At 43.4% G+C, this 26,229-nt stretch overlaps 1 protein-coding gene across 1 annotated transcript in view; it reads left to right on the plus strand.

Moving 5' to 3' along the window:
• The window catches only part of igf2bp3 (insulin-like growth factor 2 mRNA binding protein 3), a 208,836-nt gene that overhangs the window by 120,426 nt on the left and 62,181 nt on the right, over nucleotides 1–26,229 (plus strand). Inside the window, exons 5-8 of the mRNA XM_070880958.1 lie at nucleotides 3,387–3,438; nucleotides 3,531–3,594; nucleotides 23,115–23,405; nucleotides 26,046–26,180. Of these exons, the coding sequence (XP_070737059.1) occupies nucleotides 3,387–3,438; nucleotides 3,531–3,594; nucleotides 23,115–23,405; nucleotides 26,046–26,180 (542 nt within the window). The remainder of the gene's footprint in view (nucleotides 1–3,386; nucleotides 3,439–3,530; nucleotides 3,595–23,114; nucleotides 23,406–26,045; nucleotides 26,181–26,229) is intronic.

The raw sequence follows: 26,229 nt of genomic DNA on the forward strand, positions 1-26,229 counted from the left end.
AAAGGGATCAAGGGGTATGGAGAGAAAGCAGGAAAGGGGTACTGAGGGAATGATCAGCCATGATCTTATTGAATGATGGTGCAGACTCGAAGGGCCGAATGGCCTACTCCTGCACCTAGTTTCTATGTTTCTATGTTTCTCTGCCCTTCACTTTTCCTTATCTCCTTTTTACTTTTTTCTTCTGCCCCCATTTTACTTCCCTCTGTCTCCCTGCATAGATTCCCATTGCCCTGCCATATTAGTTTAAACCCTCCCCAACTGCACTAGCAAACACTCCCCCTTGTACATCGGTTCCGGTTCTGTTCAACATTTACGTACATAATTTATACTCTGGAATTGGAAGTACTCGATCAAAGTTTGTGGATGACACACAATTTGTAGGTTAATACTGAGGCAGACTGCAACAAAATACAAGAAGACATTAACAAACTTGTAGAATGTGTGAGGTGGTGCATTTTTTGTAGGAGGAATGAATAGTCCAGCTACTTCTTGGAAAGTAAGAGTCTAAATGGGGTCAACATCATCGGCAGTCCCTCGGAATCGAGGAAGACTTGCTTCCACTCCTGAAGTGAGTTCTTTGGTGGCTGAACAGTCCAATATGAGAGCCACAGACCTGTCACAGGTGGGACAGATAGTCGTTGAGGGAAGGAGTGGGTGGGACTGGTTTGCTGCCCCTCCTTCCACCACCTGCGCCTGACCTCTTCACACTCTCGGGGTAAAGGCGGGAAGGATCTAGAGGTATAGATTCACAAATCATTAAAGTAGCAACCCAGGTTAAAAACAAAAGCCATAACAATGCAAACAAAGCACTGGGATTCATTTCTAGAGGAATAGAATTCTAAAACAGATAAGTTATGTTAAACTTGTGTATATAGATCCTTGGTTAGTCTGCACTTGGAGTACTGTGCACAGTTCTGGTCGCCATATTACAAAAAGGATATAAGAGCTCTGGAGAGAAAGCAAAAAAGGTTTACAAGGATAATACCAGAACTGAGGGGTACAACTATCAGGAAAAACTAAAAAGGCTGGAGCTCTTTTCTCTGATAGTCGTCAGGGAAAATGCTGAAATCCATTATTAAGGAAGTGATAACAGGGCACTTCAATGATTAGACAGAGTCAACATGGATCTATGAAAGGAAAATCATGTTCAACAAATCAAAGTTTTTTGAGGATGTAACTTGCAGGGTAGATGAAGGGGAACCAGTGGATGTAGTAAATTAGAATTTTTAAAACGCATTCAATAAGGTGCCACGTAAAAACTTGTTGCACAAGACAAGGGCTTACGGAGTTGGGGGCAATATATTAGAATGGATAGAGAATTGATTAACAGACACAAAACAGAGTAGGGTCATTTTCAGGTTGACCGGCTGTAACTAATGGGGTGCCACAAGGATCAGTGTTTGGGCCTCAGCCATTTACAATTTATATTAATAACTTCGATGAAGGGACCGAGAGTAATGTATCCAAGTGTGCAGATGATACAAAGCTAGGTGGGAAAGTATTCTGGGAGGGGAACATAAAGCCTGCAATGAGATCTAGACAGGTTAAGTGAGTGGGCGATAAAGTGGCAGATGGAGTATAATGTGGGGAATTGTGACGTTTTTCACTTTGATGGGAAGAACAGAAAAACAATGTTTTTTAAATGGTGAGAAACTTCAATGTTGGTGTTCAGAGAGATTTAGCTGTCCTCATGCAGGGGAAACACAGCTAGCATGCAGGTACAGCAAGCAATTAGGAAGGCAAATGGCATGTTGGCCTTTATTGCAAGGGGGTTAGAGTACAAGAATAAGGAAGTCTTGCTACAATTGTACAGAGCTTTGGTGAAGCCACACCTGGAGTACTGTGCACAGTTTTGGTCTCCTTATCTGAGGAAGGATACACTTGCCTTCGAGGTAGTGCAACAAAGGTTCACTATTTTGATTCCTGGGATGAGGGTTGTCCAAATGAGGAGAGATTGAGTAGATTAGGCCTATACTCTCTAGAGTTTAGAAGAATGAGAGGTGATCTCATTGAAGCATACAAGATCCTAAGGCTGATTGACAGGGTAGATCCTGAGAGGTTGTTTCCCCTGGCTAGAGAGTCTCCGGATAAGGGGTTGGCCATTTAAGATTGAGGGGAGGAGAAATTTCTTCACTCAGAGGATAGTGAATCTTTCGAATTCTCTTCCTGAGTGGGTTGGGGATGCTGAATCATTGAGTATATTCAATGCTGAGAGAGAGATTTTTGGACTCTCGGAGAATAGAGGGACATGGGGATTGGACAGAAAAGTAGAGTTGAAGTCTTAAGATCAGCCATGATCTTCTTGAATGGCAGAGTAGGCTCGAGGGGCCATATGGCCTACTCCTGCTTTTGTTCTTGGATCTAAGATTGTGAAAAGGTTTGATAGGGTAGACGTAGAGAAGATGTTTCCAATTGTGGGAGAGACCATGGCTAGTGGCCAAATATATATGATGGTCACTAATAAATCCAATATGGAAATCAGGAGGAACATCTTTACCCAGATAATAAGAATAGCATAGATGCAGTTATGGGGAAACTAGATAAGTACGAGGGGGAATGGAATAGAAGGATACAGTATAATGATACGGTTAGATGAATAAGGTGCAAGGAAGCTTGTGTGGAGCAGAAACACTAGCATAGATCTGTTGGGCCGAATGACCTGTTTCTGTGCTGTAAAATCTATTTTAATTCTCTAACTGTACAGTTGAAATATTTTACACAAGCTGGCTATTTGCTTCACGACATACATTTTTTAAACAAAACGGAGTACAAACACTGTCATTAAAGTTGAGTCACCATTCAATTTTATTAAAAAAAAACTTTATGGGGATCTTGCTCAAACTTTTCCACTCCTCATTTTAAAAGTAGGCAGGAATCCTGAATGGATACTGTATTTAAGATTATGAAAAAGCCTGCAAGTGTTTCTAATTATTGAATGATTACAAAATTACTTCGGTTTTTCTCTAAAACCAGATATAAATGTGCACTGCCTGCAATCAATCACATTTTCAGTTGAAGTAGAATATGTTCTATGTAATAGATCACCTTGTAATACCTGGTACCAATTGTGCTATGGTTCAGACTGAGTACTTGCATAAAGGTTGCATTTGTTTCATGCAATGCATCAAAGGTTCAGCACTGTTTACAGTGGACTATAATGCCCTTGTGCAGATCTGCAACAAAGTGTTTTCCCCTATGGTAAGAAAATTACAAGAAAGATTTCTTTGTCATGTGCTGGGATATAGTCCTGATATTTGCAATGGATGTGCCAAATGTGTGCAAGGCTGATATATTCTTGTTTCATAAAGAATACTTAACTTTGAATTCTGTAGGGAAAGAAGTATGTTCCGGAGTACATTCACGTCCTGTACTTTTTTTAATTCTAGGTCTTGGATAGTTTGTTAGCTCAATATGGTTCAGTGGAGAACTGCGAACAAGGTAGGTAACTGAAAGAAGTGTTTAGTACTTATAAATCACAATTGTTATCTATTACATTTTTTAACATTACTGTTCCACTTTTTGTTCTGCAGTAAACACAGAAACCGAGACTGCAGTAGTGAATGTTACATATTCTACCAAGGAATACGCTAGACAGTGAGTATTTCATCTGACTATAGAAATCTAACTTTTTATTAATACCTTTGTGCCAGTGGATTTAGGAATCTAAGGAACATAAGAATATAAGGAGCAGGAGTAGGCCTTCGAGCCTGCTCCGCCATTCAATAGGAGCATGGCTGATTTGATCCTGGCCTCAACTCCACTTCCCCGCCCACTTCCCATAACCCTTGACTCCCTTATCTTTCAAAAATCTGTCTATCTCCACCTTAAATACATTCAATGACCCAGCCTCCACAGCTCTGAGGTAGAGAATTCCAAAGATTCACGATCCTCTGAGAGAAGAAATTCCTCCTCATTTCCGTTTTAAATGGGCGGCCCCTTATTCTGAAACTATGCCCCCTCATTCTAGATTCCCCCCACGAGGGGAAACATCCTCTCTGCATCTATCCTGTCAAGCCCCCTCAGAATCTTGTGCGTTTCAATAAGATCACACATCAGTCTTCTAAACTCCAATAAGTATAGGCTCAACCTTTCTTAATCCTTCTCAGTCTTTCTTTCTCACTGAGTTATGAAATATTTCCTTAAATGTTTGCCACTGTCTTTCTACTGTCTTACCCTTTAATATATTTTCCCAGTCCACTTTAACCAACTCTGCCTTCATACCTTTGTAATTACCTTTATTTAAGTTAACGACACTAGTTTGAGACCTAGCTTGCTCACCCTCAGACTGAATTTGAAATTCTACTGTGCTATGATCACTCTCCCCAAGAGGATCCTTCACAATGAGATCATTAATTAATCCAGACTCGTTACACATTACCAGATCTAGAATAGTCTGCTCCCTGGTTGGTTCCACAACGTATTGTTCCAAGAAACCATCCTGCATACGCTCTCTGAACTCTTCCTCAAGGCTACCTTTGCCAATTTGATTTGTCCAAACCATTTGAAGATTAAAATCACCCATGATTATTGCCGTACTTTTCTTACAAGCCTCCATTATTTCTTGATTTATACTCTGTCCTATAGTGTGGCTACTCTTTGGCGGCCTATAGACCACTCCCACCAGCGACTTCTTTCCCTTATTATTTCTTGTGTCCACCCAAACTGATCTTCTGAGCCAATATCATTTCTCACTACTACACTAATCTCATCCGTTATTAACAGCTACCCCACCTCCTTTTCCTTTCTGCCTATCCTTACAAAATGCCAAAAGCACTTGAATATTCAGTTCCCATCCTTGGTCACCTTGCAACCATGTCTCTGTAATGGCAATCAAATCATACCCATTTATTTCTTCTTGTAATTTGTTGCAGTCCTCAATATTGACTATTTCTCTCTCTCTCTTCTCCCCCCCCCCCCCCACCCCATCATCTATAAATTTAGAAGTTGTACTTTTGATTCAAAAGTCTAAGTCGTTAATATAAATTGTGAACAACATTGGTCCCAACACTGAACCTTGTGGGACCCCATTCTCCAGCTTCTACCACTCTGAATAGCTGCCCTTTATCCCTACTCTCTGCTTTCTATCTTGAAGGCAGCAAGCTATCCATTCTGCCACTTGTCCCCTGACTCCACATTCTCTGACCTTATTCATTAGTCTATTATGTAGTACCTTATCGGCCTTTTGGAAATCTAGATAAATTACATCTATTGCATTAACTTGTCTATTCTCTGTTGCCTCTTCAAATAATTCAATGAGGTTACCTTTTGAAATCCACGCTGACTATTCATTATTATATTTTTAGTTTCCAAATGTTCTATTTTTTCCTTTAGTAGCGATTCCATTATTTTTCCTACTACCGATGTTAAGCTGACTGGTCTATTTTATCCCGAGTTTGATTAGTTTATTTAATATTGCTCTCTTTTTAAAAAAAATGTGAAATGCAGTTTTATCCTTTCTAATCTCATGATCCAATGTCATGTCCACCTGGTCTGTCTCCCTAGTAAATACTGAAACAAAGTCATTATTAATATTTCTGCCATTTCATTATCGCCTGTGATTTTATCCTGACCATCCTGACTATTCCCATCCCGACTTTACTTTATTTGTGTCTGTAGAATATTTCACTATTTTGTTTTGTGTTCCTTGATAATTTAGTTTCATAGTTCCTCTTTGTCTTCCTAATTTTTTTGACTTCTCTTTAATCTCAATATTTTCACTTGTCATGATCTCCCCTGCTGTTCATGTACTTAGTGTATGGCTCTTTCCTTTCCCTCAATTTTTCGCTTGTCTTTATTCATCCATGGTGTCTCATTAGTGTTTAGCTTGTTTTTGTTTTTCAGCAGAATATATTTTTTCTGAATTCTGTTGAATACTGTTTTAAATGTTTCCCATTGCTGTTCTGCATCATTGTTTGCCGAAATTGTAGTCTCTTTTATTTTCCCAAGTTCTATTCTCAGCCCCTCAAAATCAGCTTTTCTGCAAACTATTACCTGGTCTTCATCAATTCTCAATTATTATCTTAAAGCATGTTATATTATGGTCACTATTGCCTAGATGTTCCCTGACATTTACTTATCTTATCTGCTCTGGTTCATTTCCCATTACCAGATCTAATAGCGAATCCTCTCTTGTTGGGCTTATTGGATGTTGGGTTAGAAAGGAGTCCTGTACACATCATAGGAACTCCATTCCTTTATCATAGAAACATAGAAAATAGGTGCAGGAGTAGGCCATTCGGCCCTTCGAGCCTGCACTGCCATTCAATAAGATCATGGTTGATCATTCCCTCAGTACCCCTTTCCTGCTTTCTCTCCGTAACCCTTGATCCCCTTATCCTCACTACCTACCTCTTCTGGCCAATTAATTTTGGGGTAGTTGAAATTCCCCCATGATTGTTCTGTTTTTACTCTCCCCTAATTTATTTGCATATTTCTTCCTCCACCTCCCACTTTCACGGTCTATAGACGACCCCATTAGTGTGATTGAACCTTTTATTATCTCTTATCTCTTTCCACATGGATTCTATTTCTGTCTCACTGATACCTGCGTCACTTTTTTTTTCTGCTGCCATTGTTATCTCAAGTCCAGCTATTCCACCTTCCCTTTTTCCCTCTCCTTTCTAAATATGTTGTACCCTGCAGTGTTTAATTTCCGGTCCTGATTTTTCTGTAGCTATGTCTCAATAATCCCTGCAGAGGGCCCAAATTTGTCCCTCTGTTTTTTTTCGGCGCACTTATGTGAGGTGTGCTGACTTTCTGCTCTCAAAACGCTGCCGAAAATATATTGCCGTATGCTCTGTGGACCGTCCTTGTGCTTGGCGTGGCAATCATAGTGGGGGCGGAGCTAGGGCTGTGCGGCTGAAAGAGTGCTGGCAGGGGGTGCGGGGCTCGGGCCCAGCATTTGTAACAGTGCCGGCAGCAATTTATTTGCATATTTCTTCCTCCACCTCCCACTTTCACGGTCTATAGACGACCCCATTAGTGTGATTGAACCTTTTATTATCTCTTATCTCTTTCCACATGGATTCTATTTCTGTCTCACTGATACCTGCGTCACTTTTTTTTTCTGCTGCCATTGTTATCTCAAGTCCAGCTACTCCACCTTCCCTTTTTCCCTCTCCTTTCTAAATATGTTGTACCCTGCAGTGTTTAATTTCCGGTCCTGATTTTTCTGTAGCTATGTCTCAATAATCCCTGCAGAGGGCCCAAATTTGTCCCTCTGTTTTTTTTCGGCGCACTTATGTGAGGTGTGCTGACTTTCTGCTCTCAAAACGCTGCCGAAAATATATTGCCATATGCTCTGTGGACCGTCCTTGTGCTTGGCGTGGCAATCATAGTGGGGGCGGAGCTAGGGCTGTGCGGCTGAAAGAGTGCTGGCAGGGGGTGCGGGGCTCGGGCCCAGCATTTGTAACAGTGCCGGCAGCTTTGTGCATGCGCATTGGAGCGTTCGTGCATGCGCCCAGGCATCCCACCCATCACATCTATTCCTGGCTGAGTGGCCTTTCACACCGTCATTGCTTTAGCATCAGACCTATTGTCCAGAGAAATAACTCTGCAATTGTTGAGTATGAGGGCACCTTGAAAAGCTGACCACAGAATGGCTGCAGCCCTGAGAAGTATGCAGATAGAAGTAAAGATTCAATCAAGCTCTATCAATCTTAATCTCTGGATTCAATTCAAGCAAATCTCATGCAACCTGATTTTAATTCTATGAATTACGACACTACCATTTAAATTTATAATCATTTCTGAAGTCCATTCAAATGGTACATGCTGTTGGGAGTATATTTAGTTGTCTCAGATGAGCTTTCATTTTTAAAATGTACTTTTTTAGTCTAGCACGGATGTTATGGATTGTTTCATGGCCTTTTTGTCAGCATTACTTGATTTATTTTGAGGTGTAATGGCAACTATCAAACCTTACAATAAGTACATAATAGACTTTTACACTTAACACATTAAGGCTCCTGCAGCCTGTGTGTTCCCAGCCCCCCTCCCTCCTGCCAGCCCCTCTTTAAGTTCCCTCCTGCAGCCTCCTTCTGCGAGTCCAGCCTGCTGTGTTTTGTGTGTGGCCAGTTCACTGCTCTCCCGCCCGGGCTTCCCACCCACCGCACCTATCCCCGGCCGAGTGGCTTCTCGCACCGGCAGGCCCGCTGACTTCCCGGGCCGAGTATAAAGGTAGGACTTAAGTTTTATTTATTTTTTATTTATTATTGATGGTTTTTATGCTTCATGAATGTTGTTGTGAAGGTGTTTAGTGTTTTGCAAGGTCCTCTCCTTCCCTCCACCCCCCCCCCCCCCCAACCCCCTCGTCACAGGCATTAGCTGTCCAAACTGGCTTAAATGGCCAAAACAGGCGTAGGTGGCTGGCAATGCCCCCTTTTGGAAAAAAATCCTAACTAACTCACTTACACTGCCGCAAATTGAATGTGCAGAATGGGGATTTTTAAGATACTCCAGAAAAATCAAGTTGCTCCAAAAAAAACGGAGGAACACCTGGGCACATTTGGGCCCTATATCTGGTCCTCGCAATGTATTATTGCGCCAGTTCCCCTGTTTTATTACGGACACTGTGCATTGCTGTACAGTTTGTCTCATTTTTAATAGCAGTTCCTCTCTTTATTTTTAACCATATTTTTACACTCCTGTTCCATAACTCTCTTTATTCCCTGGCCATCTATGTCCTCCCTTAGTTTAGTCTTTCCTATGCTCTCCTTTCCCGTTTCCTTCTATATTTAGGTTGGTTTCATTTCTTATATATCCCTTATGAATGCTTTGTGCATTTGGAGAGCCTTCAATTTTAACTTTTTAACCATTAAATCCTTATTTGCAGATGCACTATTACCATTAAACTCTCTGTCCCTTCCTGTCACACTCTACTTATCTTTACCCAAATCGCTACCCTGCTCTATTGTCTTGATTTTTCGCGTTACATTTTTAAATTAGCCCTCCCCGAACCCGCTTCTAGTTTAAAGCCCTATCTACAGTCCTAGTTATTTAATTCACCAGGACACTAGTTCTAGCCCGGTTTAAGCAGGCTCGTCCCAATGGAACAGCTTTGTCTTTCCTCAGTACTGGTGCCAGTGCCCCATGAATCAAAACCCCTTCCTCGCACACCACTCTGAGCCACGCATCTAACTCTTTGATCTGTTCGTCCCTATGCCAATTTGAGACAGTCAGATATTATTACCTTTTGAGGTGCTACATTTTAAATTGGACCCTAACTCCTCAAACTCTCCCAGCATTCCTCTTCTACCTATATCGTTGGTTCCTACGTAGCCCACGACAATTGAATCCTTCCCCTCCCACTGCAAATTCTTCTCCAGCCTCGAGGATATGTACTTAACTCTGGTCGCGGCTGCAGACAACAGCAGCTATCTACCTATTTTTTAATGAACTTCCTGGCACACACATTTAAGATTCATTCCACTGATGCCTTTCTCCTGAAGATGCAAGAAAACGTATATTGCCCATTTACAGTCCTCTATCCCAGAATTGTAAATGTTAGCACTTAATTACATGGAATGTACAGCACAGAAACAGGCCAACAAAAAAATCAAAATACTGAGGATGCTGTAAATCTGAAGTAGATACAGAAAATGCTGGAAATACTTAGCAGGTCAGGCAGCATCTGTGTATAGAGAAAGTTATTTCAGGTTGATAGTTTTGTACAACTGAGTGGCTTGGTAGGCCATTTTAGAGGGCAGTTAAGAGTCAAGATCATTGTGGTGGGTCTAGAGTCACATATAGGCCAGACCAGATTGACATGCCATATTATGAGTGCATAGAGATTAATAGAGAGCTACACCGACCGACTGATCGAGAGAGAGAGAGAGAGAGAGAGAGTTACTCACCAACTGACCGAGAGGGAGGTAACTATACACAGAAAGGGAGGGAGAGAGCTACACACCGAGGTGCCCTGATCCTGTAAACCTTCTGGGAATCAGCAGACCAGGGTTACGGTGCCCATGCTCACTGAACCTGTAGAGGGGCAATCACTTAAACAGAAGAACAGCTTTTGTTGGATTTATGGTCCTTGTTTCGAGGTCAGGTTGTTGTTCCAATTAAGTATGCACCTATGGGCTGACAGTTGACAAATTATATATTGTAACATTTTATTGTAACATTCGGGTACCGAATGTACTGGGTGCAGCAATTTTTTGATCCATTTGAAACTTGTTTTTTCTCTGGTTTTGTGCTTTTCCCAGATGATCACACGGTTGCGAGAGGCAGGGGTTATGTAGGAAGTCCTAGTTGAAATGCTCCACCCAACGTGAGGTGTGGGGCGGGCTTGATGGATCAGATGGTCCTTTCCTACCCATCAATATTGTATTATTTACATTTAAACAGACCTTTGTAACCTGAGCTTTCCCCCTGTCCATTCGCGCGCACACTTTGGCTGCCGCTCCGGACCCGAGCCTTTCAATACTTTTCCACTTTTCTCCCTCTCTTCTTTTCTCTTTATCCCACCCTGACCGTTCTCTCGTGTCATCATGCCTCCTTTCATCACTCATCTCTCGGACACACTGCCCTCCCAAATCCTTACCCCAATCCTTCATTACTCTTCGACCTTCCTACTCTCCTGCCACCGTCCCAGGCTTGACTCCCTCCTAGATAAGCCTACAACTTCCCTCTGTGCCTCTCTTGGCATCCTATGAAGGGCCCATCAAGGCACTCGTCGCTGCCTCCTTACGAGCAGCAACCCCATCCTACTCTCTTGCTGACCTTACCACTCAGCACGCTCACTGGGGGCTAATCTTGCCAGTCTTCTCCCCGTCCAACTCATTTCCACCCATCTCTCCAACGCTGACCCTGTGGATGCTGGCAGTGGGACAACCATCACCAACCCTCTCCGCATCTCCCTCTAGAACGTCCGTTCGCTTGCAAACAAGGCCCTTCTCATCCATGAGCTTATCGTGGATGATGGCATCGACATCATGGCCCTGATGGAAACCTGGTTGAGGGGCGATGACACCTTACTCTTAAATGAAGCCTCCCCACCTGGCTATAACTTCTGCCACTTGCCCCGCTGAGACCACCATAGTGTAAGTGTGGCTCTCCTCAGCAAATCACACCTTGGTCAGTCCCCCAACTTCTCCGGCACTTTCTCCTCCTTTGAGCATCTCATCATATTCCACCCCTCTCACCTCATTTAAAATTCTCATTCTCTACCACCCACCCAAGTACCATAAACATGTTATTACTGATATTTCTTCACTACTTTTCTCCCTCTGCACCAAAAGACTTCTCATCCTCGGTGATTTCAACCTCCATCTCAATTCATTATGCTCTCTCGCCTCTGAGTTCACTAATCTCCTGTCCTCCCTTAATCTCTCCCTCAATGTAAACTCCCCAACCCATATTCACGGCCAGCCCCTTGACCTCGCCATCTTTCGTGGCCTTGCTACTCCGATCATATCAATCGTAAGGCCATTTCTGATCACTTCTTTGTAGCGTCCCTCAACCTTACCTCCTGTGCCCGCTGCTGGAAAAAAAACTCCCCCAACTCTCTTACAACTTCACTTATCAACTCCCAACTGTCCAGCCTTTGGTCCTCCATTCACCATGACTTTTCTGCAGCTACCGATCTGCTCAATCACAGCCTCACCACCAACTTTGATGCCCTTGTCCCTGTTAAAACAATTACTCTCTCTCACCCTGACCATTCCCCAGTACAGCTCTTATCTTTGTTCCCTTAAGTCCAAGGGACGCAGACTTGAACGGATATGGGGGACAATTGGTTTAGCCATTCTCCGTCAGATCTGGCTGGACCACACACAGCACTCTGGTCCTGTTCTCGACTGCCAAAATCGCTCACTGTTCCAGAATCATTCTGGAATGAAAGATAAATCCTGGCGTCTATTCCCCACTGCTAACTGTCTTTTTAAACCCCTGTCCCCAGTCTCCACCCTCACCTCTGACTAAGTGTGAGCAGCTCATGGACTTCTTTGTCTCTATGATTGAAGCCATCCATTCGGCCGTCTCTGCTTCTTCCCTTCCTTCCCTGAGCTCCCCGGACCAAACTTCCTCTCAGGATCTCCCCCTGCCTCAGCCCTGACCTCACATGATTCTCCAGTTTCTCTCCGATCTCCCCTTGGGACCTTTCCGAGTTCATACTGTTCTTGAGACCTGCTCCCTTGACCCTATTCCCACCAAATTGCTGACAACCCAGCTTCCTTTTCTGGCTCCCATATTAGCGGACATTGTTAACAGTTCTCTCTCCTCAGGTACTGTCCCCCTCTTCCTCTAATCGACTCAAAAAAGCAACCCTCGACCCCTCTGTCCTTGCAAAGTACCACCTCATCTCCAGCTTTTATAGAAACATAGAAAATAGGTGCAGGAGTAGGCCATTCGGCCCTTCTAGCCTGCACCGCCATTCAATGAGTTCATGGCTGAACATGCAACTTCAGTACCCCATTCCTGCTTTCTCGCCATACCCCTTGAACCCCCTAGTAGTAAGGACTACATCTAACTCCTTTTTGAATATATTTAGTGAATTGGCCTCAACAACTTCCTGTGGTAGAGAATTCCACAGGTTCACCACTCTCTGGGAGAAGAAATTTCTCCTCATCTCGGTCCTAAATGGCTTACCCCTTATCCTTAGACTGTGACCCCTGGTTCTGGACTTCCCCAACATTGGGAACATTCTTCCTGCATCTAACCTGCCTAAACCCGTCAGAATTTTAAACGTTTCTATGAGATCCCCTCTCATTCTTCTGAACTCCAGTGAATACAAGCCCAGTTGATCCAGTCTTTCTTGATATGTCAGTCCCGCCATCCCGGGAATCAGTCTGGTGAACCTTCGCTGCACTACTTCAATAGCAAGAACGTCCTTCCTCAAGTTAGGAGATCAAAACTGTGCACAATACTCCAGGTGTGGCCTCACCAAGACCCTGTACAACTGTAGTAACACCTCCCTGCCCCTGTACTCAAATCCCCTCGCTATGAAGGCCAACATGCCATTTGCTTTCTTAACCGCCTGCTGTACCTGCATGCCAACCTTCAATGACTGATGTACCATGACACCCAGGTCTCGTTGCACCTCCCCTTTTCCTAATCTGTCACCATTCAGATAATAGTCTGTCTCTCTGTTTTTAACCACCAAAGTGGATAACCTCACATTTATCCACATTATACTTCATCTGCCATGCATTTGCCCACTCACCTAACCTATCCAAGTCACTCTGCAGCCTCATAGCATCCTCCTCGCAGCTCACACTGCCACCCAACTTAGTGTCATCCGCAAATTTGGAGATACTACATTTAATCCCCTCGTCCAAATCATTAATGTACAGTGTAAACAGCTGGGGCCCCAGCACAGAACCTTGCGGTACCCCACTAGTCACTGCCTGCCATTCTGAAAAGTACCCATTTACTCCTACTCTTTGCTTCCTGTCCGCCAACCAGTTCTCAATCCACGTCAGCACACTTTCCTCCCCAAAGTCCTTGAACGTGTTGTCACCTACAAAATCCATGCCCGTCCTTCCTGCAATTTCATGTTTGAATCCCTCCAATCCAGTTAACGCGCCTGCGACAATACCGAAATGGCTCTCATCAAAGTCACAAATTACATTCTTTGTGACTGTGACAAAGGCAAACTATCCCTCCTCATCCTTTTTGGCTTGTCTGCAGCCTTTGACATGGTTGACTCTATCCTTCTCCAACGTCTCTCCACCATCGTCCAGCTGGGTGGGACTCCACTCTCCTAGTTCCATTCTTACCTATCTAATCGTAGCCAGAGAATCCCCTGCAACAGCTTCTCTTCCCACCCCAGCATTGTTACCTCGAGTCCCCCAAGAATCTATCCTTGCTCCCCTCCTATTTCTCGTCTACATGTTGCCACTTGACAACATCATCCGAAAACACGGTCAGTTTCCACATGTAGGCTGATGTCACCCAGCTCTATCTCACTACCACTTCTCTCGACCCCTCCACGGTCTCGAAGTTGTCAGACTGCTTGTCTGACAACAAGCAGAAATTTTCTCCAATTGAATATTGCGAAGACCGAAGCCAATGTTTTCAGTCCCTGCCACAAACTCCGTTCCCTAGCCACTGATTCCATCCCTCTCCCCAACTTCTGTCTGAGGCTGAATCTTGAAATGATCTTTCGACCACATATCCGTAGCATTATTAAGACCGCCTATTTCCACTCCGTAACATCGGCCTTCTCTGCCCTTGCCTCAGCTCATCTGCTGCTGAAGCCCTCATCCATGCCTTTGTTACCTCTAGACTTGAATATTTCAACACACTCCTGGCTGGCCTCCCACATTCTACCCTACCTAACCTCGAGGTGATCCAAAACTCGGTTTCCCATGTCCTAACTCGCACCAAATCCCACTCACCCACCCACTCATCATCATCATCATCATCATCATCATCAGCAGCAGTCCCTCGAAATCGAGGACGACGTCTAAAAGTGAGTTCTCAGGTGACTGTACAGTCCAATACAGGAATTACAGTCTCTGTCACAGGTGGGACAGACAGTCGTTGAAAGAAAAGGTGGGTGGGGAGTCTTGTTTGCCGCACGCTCCTTCCGCTGTCTGCGTTTGGTTTCTGCAAGCTCTTGGCAACAAGATTCGAGGTGCTCAAGCCCTCCCAGATGCTCTTCCTCCACTTAGGGCGGTCTTTGGCCAGGGACTCCCAGGTGCCGGTGGGGATGTTGCATATTATCGAGGTGGCTTTGAGAGTATCCAGGCTTTGGTTGACAACCAGTAACTAGTGGGGTGCCGCAGGGATCCGTGCTGGGACCCCAACTATTTGCAATCTATATTAACTGTTATGTCTGTAATGCACTTATGATTGACCCCACGAGGCAATGTGTTGCACTCAAACTGTAGTGACTTTAGTCCTTTATTTGTAACTCTAGAGTGAGGCACAAGCATGGTGGGCAGCCTTTTATACTGGGCCCTGCACACCTATGCAGGTGATCCTCAGGTCTCCCACTGCAGTGCCCTCTGGTGGACAGCCTCTGCCACAGGGGCAGGAAATCCACCAGTTGTACCCTCTCGTGGTGCCAGCATAGTATATACAGAGTGTAAACCTTATTGATAGTACATCAGGTAACACGTCTCCATCTTATGCAAATATACAGTGACTACACAGAGAGTATAACTATAGTCTGCATATATAATATCAATGACTTGAAAGAAGGGACCGAGTGTAACGTAGCCAAGTTTGCTGACGATACAAAGATGGGGGGAAAAGCAATGTGTGAGGAAGACACAAAAAATTTGCAAAAGGACATAGACAGGCTAAGTGAGTGGGCAAAAATTTGGCAGATGGGGTATAATGTTGGAAAGTGTGAGGTCATGCACTTTGGCAGAAAAAAAATCAAAGAGCAAGCTATTATTTAAATGGAGAAAGATTGCCAAGTGCTGCAGTACAGTGGGACCTGGGGGTACTTGTGCATGAAACACAAAAGGATAGTATGTAGGTACAGCAAGTGATCAGGAAGGTCCAATGGAATCTTGGCCTTTATTGCAAAGGGGATGGAGTATAAAAGCAGGGAAGTCTTGCTACAGCTATGCAGGGTATTGGTGAGGCCACACCTGGAATACTGCGTGCAGTTTTGGTTTCCATATTCACAAAAGGATATACTTGCTTTGGAGGCAGTTCAGAGAAGGTTCATTAGGTTGCTTCCGGAGATGAGGGGGTTGACTTATGAGGAAAGGTTGAGTAGGTTGGGCCTCTACTCATTGGAATTCAGAAGAATGAGAGGTGATCTTATTGAAACGTATAAGATTATGAGGAGGCTTGCAGAGAGGATGTTTACACTGATGGGGGAGACTAGTACTAGCGGGCATGATCTTCGAATAAGGGGCCGCCCATTTAAAACAGATGAAGAGAAATTTCTTCTGAGGGTTGTAAATCTATGAAATTCGCTGCCTCGCAGAGCTGTGGAAGCTGGGACATTGACTAAATTTAAGACAGAAATAGACAGTTTCTTAAACGGTAAGGGGATAAGGGATTATGGGGAGCAGGCAGGGAAGTGGAGCTGAGTCCATGATCTGATCAGCCATGATCTTATTGAATGGCGGAGCAGGCTCGAGAGGCGTGTGGCCTACTCTACTCCTCTTCCTATTTTTTGTGTTCTTATCCTTGAAAAGTTTCCTCTGTCCACCTGGGGCTCGCTTGCCGTGTAGTAGCTCCGAGTAGAGCACTTGCTTTGGGAGTCTCGTGTCGGACATGCGGTTGGTGTGTCCCGCCCAACCGAGTTGGTCGAGTGTGGTCAGTGCTTCAATGCTGGGGATGTTGGCCTGATCGAGAACACTGATGTTGGTGCGTCTGTCCTCCCAGGGGATTTACAGAATCTTTCGGAGGCAGCGCTGGTGGTATTTCTCTGGCGCTTTGAGGTGTCTACTGTATATGGTCCATGTCTCTGAGCACCCCTGAGCCTGCTGACCTACATTGGCTTCCGGTTAAGCAACGCTTCGATTTCAAAATTCTCATCCTTATTATCAGATCCCTCCATGGCCACGCCCCTCCCTATCTCTGTAATCTCTTCCAGCCCCCCAAGATGTCTGCTCTCCTCACCCTCTTGAGCATCCCTGATTATAATCGATCAACCCTTGGTGGCTGTGCCTTCTGTTGCCTAGGCCCCAAGCTCTGGAACTCCCTGCCTAAACCTCTCCGCCTCTCTACCTCTCTTTCCTGCTTTTAGTCTCTCCTTAAAACCTACCCCTTTCCTGCGCTAATTTCTACTTCTGCGGCTCGGTGTCAAATTGTTTTATCTCGTAATACTTGTACGTTTCACTACATTAAAGGCGCTATATAAATACTTGTTGATGGTCTTTCATCAGAACTCGACGATTTTAGAGATTATCAGTTTTTAAACAAGTACAGAGGCAGGGGAGGGAAGGCCTGTAATAGGATGGAAGGCAGGTGTGATTAATTAAGAGATAATGATGCAAGACACTCCGGTGGTAATGGGACAAGTAAATAAACAAAAGATGGATCTAGAGGATGTGTAAATGGCAGCACCTGCTCATTGCAGCCTTGGTCTAAAACGGAGGTGTGTGGGGGGCCTGACCTATCCACCTCCATGGCATGAACCTGGTATTGCAGTACTTCCAGGAACGGTGCAGTGGCTCTAGGCCTTTTGGCTAAGAGCATTGGTGCAGAGTGATCCTTGATGTGTGCAAGGTGACCTCTGGCGTTTGTGATTTGACAAAGAATTGGAAAGATTGGCAACGAATAAAAAAAATTAAAAAAAATTTAAACCTGGACAAAAGATCTGATTTCCAGAGGTGAGGAAGGAGAGACATCAAGGCAGCATTTGATCGAGTGTGGCATCAAGGAGCTCTAGTAAAATTGAAGTTAATGGGAATCAGGGGGGAACCTCTCCTGGCTGAATCATATCTAACACAAAGAAAGATGGTTGAGTTTGTTGTAGGTCAATCATCTTAGCCCCAGGACATCGTTGCAGGAGTTCCTCAGGGTAGTGTGCTAGGTGCAACCATCTTCAGCTGCATCATTAATGATCTTCCCTCAATCATAAAGTCAGAAGTGGGGATGTTCACTTATGATTGCGCAATTCAGTTTTATTTGCAACTCTTCAGATAATGAAGCTGTCCATGCCCACACACAGCAAGACCTAGATGACATTAAGACTTGGGTTGGTAAGTGGCAAGTAACATTCGCGCCACACAAGTGCCAGGCAATGACTATCTCCAACAAGTGAGAGTCGAACCACTGCCCCCTGGCATTCAATGGCATTACCATCGCCGAATCCCCCACCATCAATATCCTGGGCATCGCCATTGGCCGGCATCATCATAGGCAGTCCCTCGAAACGAGGATGACTTGCTTCCATGCCAAAAAGAGATGAGTTTACAGGTGTTTCAATGAAGGACCTAATATTTCAGATCCCAAACTACATCTTGAAGGGTGGAAGATGCCTGTGCATGGATTTTTTTAACGTGTGGTGGCCGTTGAACACCAGCCATCACATGGGCTTGACAGAGTTAGGTCTTGGTCCAGTGACAAGGATTAGCCAAGACGCCTAGAGACCAGCTTTGCTGCACGGAGCTAGTACGCACACATATCGCAGTGTGGGCTGGCCCATGCTGCCCCTGGGCCCTTGCCTCTTCTGGGCCCCAAACTCGCGCCTCTCCTGGGGTCCAATCACATCCCTTTACGAACTCTTGCCGCTCCTCCGTCCCGACCTCACCGCTCTTGCTGTACCTGCCCACATTGCAATCAGTGACCTGGATTTAGGCGACGTCAAATCCAGTCGCCCTCTTCGCAGACGTTGCCCTCCTGCAGCAGCACGCACTACTGCCTGCAGTGGCATACCGCCGCACGCTGCTCCCTCTAATGGCCCCGGCCTGCTGACCAACCACATAAATACTTTGACTACAAGAGGCTGGGTATTCTGCATTGAGTGTCTCGCCTCCTGACTCCCCATAGCGTTTCCACCATCTACAAGGCACAAGTCAGGAGTGTGATGGAGTGCTCTCCACTAGCCTGGATGAGTGCAGCTCCATCAACACTCAAGAAGCTCAACACTATCCATGACAAAGCAGCCCGCTTGATTGGCACCCTATCTATCACCTTAAACATTCATTCCCTCTACCACCAGCACACCATGGCTGCAGTGTGTACTATCGACAAGATGCACTACAGCAATTTACCAAGGCGTCTTCGACAGCACCTCCCAAACCCACGACCTCTACCACCTAGAAGGATGAGTAGCAAACACATGGGAACACCATCCCCTTCAAGTTACCCACCATCTTGTCTTGGAACTAGAATGCATTTCTTCGTCGTCGCTGGGTCAAAATCATGGAACTCTCCCTAACAGCACTGCGGGAGTTCCTTCACCACATGTACGTCAAGAAGGCGGTTCACCACCACCACCACCTCGAGTGCAATTGGGGATGGGCCATAAATGCTGGTGTTACCAGCAATGCCCACATCCCAGGAATGAATTTTTTTTTAAACCGCAGTCTGGGGAGAAAAATTGATGCAGTGGTTATGATATTAAATTATTGACATCAGTGTTGAGTCCAGAAGATTGTAACATGCCTAATCGAAAGATGAGGTGCTGTCCCTCGAGCTTCCATTGAACTTAATTGGAAAATTATAGGAGGCCAAGGTCAAAGTGGAACAGAGAATTAAAATGGCAGCGTATACAGTATACCAGGTTGAAAAGTACAGGTAAATCGCTGTTTCACCTGGAAGGAGTATTTGGGGCCCTGGATGATAGGAAGTAAAAGGGCATTTGTTGCATCTCCAACACTTGCATGGCAAGGGGAGCGAGTGTTGCGGGTGATGGAAGAGTGGACCAGGGTGTCACGGAGGGAACAAACCCTTAGGAATTCTGGTAGGGGAGTGGAAAATGTGTTTGGCATCTTGATGGAGATCCGTTGAATGTGGAGGCTGGTGGAGTGGAAGGTGAGGACAAGCGGGACTCTATCTTGGTACAGGAGGGAGGGGAAGGGGTGAAAGCAGAAGTACAGGGAATGGGACAAACGCGGTCAATGGTCCTGCCAACCATAGTGGAGGGGAATCCTTGGTTGAGCAGAAAGGAAGACGTATCAGAAGCACTGGTGTGGAAGGTGACATTGTCAGAACAGATGTAATGAAGATGGTGAAACTGGGAGAATGGAATGGAGTCCTTGGAGAGCGGGGTGGGAGGAATTGTAATCAAGGTAGCTGTGGGCTTACAGTAGATATTGGTTGACCGCCTATACCCAGAAATGGAGATAGAGAAGTCAGGATGGGAAACAGGCCATTCGGCCCAACAGGTCCATACCAGTGTTTATGCTTCACACATCCTCCTCCCACCCCTTGTCATCTAATCCATCAGCATACATTTATATTCCTTTTTTGTTCATTTGTTTATCTAACTTCACCTTAAATGCATCTGTGCTATTCGTCTTAATTACTCCATTCTGCATTCAAGCCACTCCCTGGGTGAATAAGTTTCTCCTGAATTCCTTATTGGATTTATTAGTAACTATCTTGTATTTATGGCCCCTAGTTTTGGTCTCCCCTACAAGTGGAAGTATCTTCCCTACGTCTGGTCTTCCCTACGTCCAGCCTTTTATCAGGTCACCCCTCTGCCTTCTCTCTTCTCCCAGCCTGCTCAACAAGAACTGCGCACAGTAATAAGTGTGGATTAAACCAGGTTATATCTAAGTTTAAAGTACCTCTATCCCTCTAGAAAGGAACCCCAGTATTTTTCTTTTAATGGATTTACAGGTATTAACCTGTGTCGCTACCTTTTAGTAATTTGTGTATCTGTACCCCTAGATCGCTTTGCTACTCTACCCCATTTCCAAGGAGAATGTGGCCACCTTATTCTTCCTACCAAAATGCACTATTGAATTCTATATTGACACTTATTTCCCATTTGCATACCCATTCTGCAAGTTTATTAATGTCTTATTTTCACATTGTTCCTCCATATTAACTATACTCCCCCAATTTAGTGTCATCCACAAATTTATAAATTGTACTGATTCCCGAGTCCAATTCGTTTATGTAAATGGTAAACAACAGTGCTCTCCGCACCAATCCCTGTGGAATACCACTTCCCACTTTGCGCCGGTCTGAGTAAATCCTTTAACCGCCTGCTCTCTGTTTATTGTTTTGTAGCCAGCATGCTATCCATTCTGTTACTTGTCCTCCAACTCTACATAATCTGCAGTGTTTTAAAATCACTTTCCACTAAATACCACTTTTCCTTAATTTAATTCTTTTCATTCAACCTCCTTCAATTTATCTGATATCACTTTTGCCAGCAGTCTCATTCCCCTTCTTGTTCCAACTGGCATCATTGTGCCATTTTTACAGTAAGTTGGACAATACACAATACATTGCTTTATAACAGGAGTGTTATAACTTGTAACCTAGATTGCATATTTTGCTGCTCGGGGGCAGCTGTTTAAAGTCTGCTACTTTTTAAGGTGATCATCTCTAACTAAATAGACACATGCTAAGTTAATTATAAGTTATTTCTATAGGTGATTAAGTTTACAGATTGGTACTTGCACATTTCTGGCTCCAGGCCAGAAGAAACTGGCATTTCTCTCTTCTCTCTTCCCCTCCCCCCCACCCCCCATAGTGTATGTATCTAGTTTGGAAATCTGCATTGTGACAAACGAGTAAGGGATGCTACATTTACATATATAAGCAAATTACCCTTTCCAAAACTATTCCAGTGTGTATGCCACTATTGTTTTAACTGGAAGCCCATCCACATATTGAAAATACTCCTGGAATCGTTCTTAAATTTGCCTTTTAATGTGGATAGTGTGCTTTTTTCTTTTAAATCTTAATTTGCTAATTAAAACTGCCATTAGCTGTGACACTGAACTACAGGAATATCCTGTTTCTGGGCTGGCTGATTGTTACAAGGACTTAAGTATGTCATGCATAAACACTTGGCTAACAAATACATTTGTCTGGCATCCTGTGTCTATCAGCAGATAATAACTCAGGATAACTATCAGGAAGGAAGGACTGAACAGGCTGGGGCTTTTTTCTTTAGAAAAGAGAAGGCTGAAGGATGACCTAATAGAGGTCTTTAAAATTGAGTGGTTTGATGGGGTAGAATGTCTTTACCCAAAGAGTGGTTAGAATGTGGAACTTGCTACCACATGGAGTAGTTGAGGTGAATAGTATCGATGCATTTAAGGGGAAGCTAGATAAGTACATGAGAGAGGAAAGAAATAGAAGGTTATGCTGATAGGATTAGATGAAGTGCAATGGGAAGCGGTTTGAGTGGACCATAAACAACAGCAAAGGTGGACCAAATGGCCTGTTTCTATGATGTAAAGTGTTTGAAATTCTATGTTGCTGTGATGGAAACTACGGATTTTTTTTTAGATGGATGAGCTAAATTGAATTGAACAGACTTCATCTGTATTTATCTTTGGCTTTTAACTGCCAAAAATAAATACTGATGAAGTCTGTTCAATTAAATTTAGCTCATCTGTTTCAGGTCAATGGTTATTGGTGGTGAGGTGTAATCTCCAATTAGATTGAAAAAATGCATTGGGAAATTGGGGGATGGGATGGGGATGGTTTGGTAGTGTCTTTTCACTTCTGTGATTTAGATTCAAAATCAGACCAGACTGATCATATAAAAGTTTGGGTCCTAGAGTATTGTGCAATGAATTGATAATCTTAATACTTCACCTCTATGGAAGCAAGTTAACACCTACAGATTGGCATGAAAATTTGCCATATCTCTGGCCATAAGGATATCTGATGTGAGAAGTACGAAAATTTACATTGGGTCCAGTAAGGGGTGCTCTTAAGTTGGAACTGAGGCACTTTTGTGGCCAGTGTTGGTAATTATATTCTGTATCTGACGTCTGCATGAAACCTTGTGCTTTATGTTGCCACTTGATCACTTCCATTGCTAAGCAGTTGTAGAACACAAACACTGGCCCTTAAAATACAGTAAGGGAGGAAGAAATTTAAAAAGCAGAAAATGGTATAAACACTCTGTAGGTTGGGCAGCATCTGTGCAGAAAACAAGACAAGTTAACATTGTAGGTATGGACCCTTCATCAGAGCTGGAAAATATTACAAATGACCAGCATTTAAGAAGCAACAAAAGCAGGAGCACACGTACAAAATAAATGATAAGCATGAGACAATAGGAGGCATAATGAGATAAATCTAAGAAATAATAGATATATATTCGTGTGTGTCTCTAAAGGGGTGAGGGATAGGCTGAAGTTAAGGGCAGTGTAGAAAAACCGAGCAGGCTCTCATGGCCCTGGAACCAGCCAGGCAAGCAGGTCAATGCCAAGTATGCACATCACCTTTGCCAGAATGCTATCCTATTGGGGTGTTCCCATTCCAACCTCCGAAAAATTAGTTGCGTGATCTAACTTTATTTTTGATGAATGATCTTCATTCTTTCAGATATTTTGACCTTCCTATTTTCAATATTTTCTGATTTCCAGGATTTATGTTCATAATGCCTGATTTACTGGTGTGTTTTATAAAAGGGGCTTATGGGGGTGCTGTTTTTATTAGATTGCAGACTCCATAATTTTATTAATACCTTTCCTTTTTTTTATTTATGGGAAACAAAACACATGTATATCGTATGACATAAGTGCTGATGAATTAAAAGCTTCTTTCCTTAATAGGGCAATTGAGAAACTTAATGGCTATATGTTGGAGAATTACTCAATAAAAGTAACCTACATCCCCGATGAGATGGCTGCTCAACAGAGTTCACAACTGCCACCTTCACAAGCACGGCGTGGTTTTGGACAACGAGGCCCGCCCAGGCAAGGGTCACCTAGTGGTACGGTTAGACCAAAACAGCAGCAGTCCGATGTTCCTTTGCGAATCGTGGTTCCAACTCAGTTTGTAGGTGCTATCATTGGGAAGGAAGGAGCCACAATCCGTAATATCACAAAACAAACCCAGTCAAAGTAAGTATTCCACTTGCAACTTTTTTTTTAAACTGCATTCAATGTTATGTAGGCAAGCGTGACACACCGCTTGGTCCCACAACCATCAAATAAGATATAATTACTCCTGATACTTTGAAGTCATTTTTGTGCTAAAAATATTTGAATTGTCTAATGTAAACAAATTTGAGAATTTAGCATGAATAAAATATTTAACTTCCTCAGACCATCTTGAATTAAGTGATTTGAATTAAGCAGAGATTATAAATTTGTTTTTGATTAGTATTTGGCTGTACACAGTGAGAACTCACTGCTGCTCTTCATGCAGAGGCACAGGATCTTTTATGTCACCTGTACAAGCAGACACGAAACAACAGAAAATGCTGGACGTACTCAGCCGATCAGGCAGCATTTGTGGAGAGAAAGAGTTATCTGTCCTGAATTCTACCTGATGGTCATGGATCCACGGAGGCTCGCATTCCTGAGCTTCTATGTGCAAAATGCCCCATGTATCTTGGGCACAGGCAGTTCGCAAACGTCCCTGATATCACGTGGGCCAGTCCAACCAATCAAAGGGGATTCCCATTAAGCTTATGTGGATTACATTTATATATAGAATCCTCATAAGCTTAATAGATATCACCCAAAAATTACATTTTTACAGCACTGAAATAAAAAAACATACATGTTTAAAATTAATTAAAATACAATTCATTAAACATTTAAAACAAATTAAATTTTTTGAAAAAATAAACATTTTTTTAAGGGGCCAAAAATAACACCTATTTTACAGGTTTTTGAATGTTAAAATAAAATATTAAAAATTATTTTAAAAAATGTATTTTCACCCTTAGATGGTAAAAGTTTTTATCAGGCAAAAGAGTTTCCTGGGAAACTCTCCGCCATCGAATGTCCATTTCCTGTGCATGCGGAGGATCTGTCGCGATCTTAACAGATTACAAGTTCTGTGTTTTCGTGCATGTGCAGTCCATGCGTAAACCCGGAACGTGCGGGGCACTTGCGGCCGCATACGTGGCCATAGGCCTTGGAAAATCCAGGCCATCGTTTCAGGTTGGTGACCTTTCAGAAGCAAACATGACCTCCATTTGAGTTTCATCTGAAAGATGGCACCCCAAACAATACAGCACTCCCTCAGTACTGCACTACTGGTCTAGATTTTGTGCTCCCGTCTGATTCAGAAGCAGGATTGGTAATTGGCCAAACTGATTCTAATGAAGTGAGAATTAATTGATATTCTTGCAAAAAATATATTGTAGTGAATGTACCATGCATTGCTCACCATTAAATTGGAGGAATTCTGATTTGGATGTGTGTCTATCTTTCACTTCAGATTGTGGATTGATGTCTGTGATGTATTGTGTCTGGACAGATGCTATGCTTTGTGTACATTTTGTTATGTTTCTTTCCTTGATGTGTGTTTTTTTGAGATGATCTGTGATGCTGCCTGTCTTTATGCTTGATCTATTGCAGTCTTTCCTCTGATGTCTTGCTGAATCCATCAATTCTTTCTTTCTTTCTGTATTTCATTTATTTATTTGTCTGTATATTTCTGTATTTTTTCCAGCATCTTTTGGGGTTCTGCCCTTGTTTGAGTGTGGCCATTTGGGGCTGTTTAAGTGGCTGTTGGTGAGGACATGGAGGCAGAAAGTACAGGCCCATGGGGGGGCGGGGGAAGAACAGATCTTGTGAATTCTGCTTGGTGAACGGGAGCCTACGTATCACTTCCAGATCTGTCTTATTGCTTGGGCGGGGCAGTGGGTTCACTTTCCGGATTCTGCTTTGAAAGAACATAACTAGAGATGGGTTTATAAGTGTTACTGTTTGGGCCACAGCACGAGGATTTCCTTACAGCTTTTTCTTTACCTTCTGTCTGGCCCATTCTCGCAGTACATGACAACTGGTTCACTGATTCACCATTCAATTTTTGTAGATAAATCTCGTGTGGACAAACTTGGTTTTCTTTGCAAGCAACAGCATTTGATACCTGGCATTTTTTGCTTTTGAAATTTTCTTTGTATCTTGTGTTAATTATATGAACTTGCTGTTAGTCACTTATACCCACATATCTGCTGCTCTCCAAGGCAAGGCTGGCTGCAGTACCACCTTGCTGAACACGGTAGAGAATTGCACAGAGATTTCACAGAAGAATCTTTAAAATCAGTTTGGCTATGTAATATTGGGTAGGGGGTCTTTTAACCTAGTCATGAAATGGTACTAACTGTACTTGTGTGTAGTTGTAGAATTTGGAACGGTTGGGATGATGGAGAGAATATTCTGCTCCCCTTTAAAGTTGTAGATCTTAACCTCCTTTTGAGTTGAGCCCACCTATAACTCCAAGTCCATAAGGATAGGAAAACTTCCAGGCCAGTGACCTGAGTCTACTATCGTACTGTATCCAGTAACTGTTTGAAGAGCCATTGCACAGACTGAGGGAAGGTGTGAAGATCTTTGAATGCAAAAGGGGAAAGAGAATTTAGAATTTAGATTTTTTTGTCTAAATTTTGATCATTCTCTGGAAGGGGGTTTTATTGCTCTTAAAAATTTACTCTTGACATTTGTACTTATCAGTCTGTACTTCTCTTGTACATAGCTTCTGGACAGTTCACTTTTAGTAATATGAATACCTGTCTTTGTGTTTAGGATCGATATTCATCGCAAAGATAATGCGGGTGCTGCTGAGAAACCAATAAGTATTCACTCAACACCAGAAGGATGTTCAGCTGCTTGCAAGATGATTATGGAAATCATGCAAAAGGAAGCTCAGGATACAAAATTGTACGTATATGGCATTTGCATTTAGATCCTTAAAAATGTGAACAATTTA

The sequence above is a fragment of the Pristiophorus japonicus genome, chromosome 5 (assembly GCF_044704955.1).
Source record: "Pristiophorus japonicus isolate sPriJap1 chromosome 5, sPriJap1.hap1, whole genome shotgun sequence".
Lineage (NCBI taxonomy): Eukaryota > Metazoa > Chordata > Chondrichthyes > Pristiophoridae > Pristiophorus > Pristiophorus japonicus.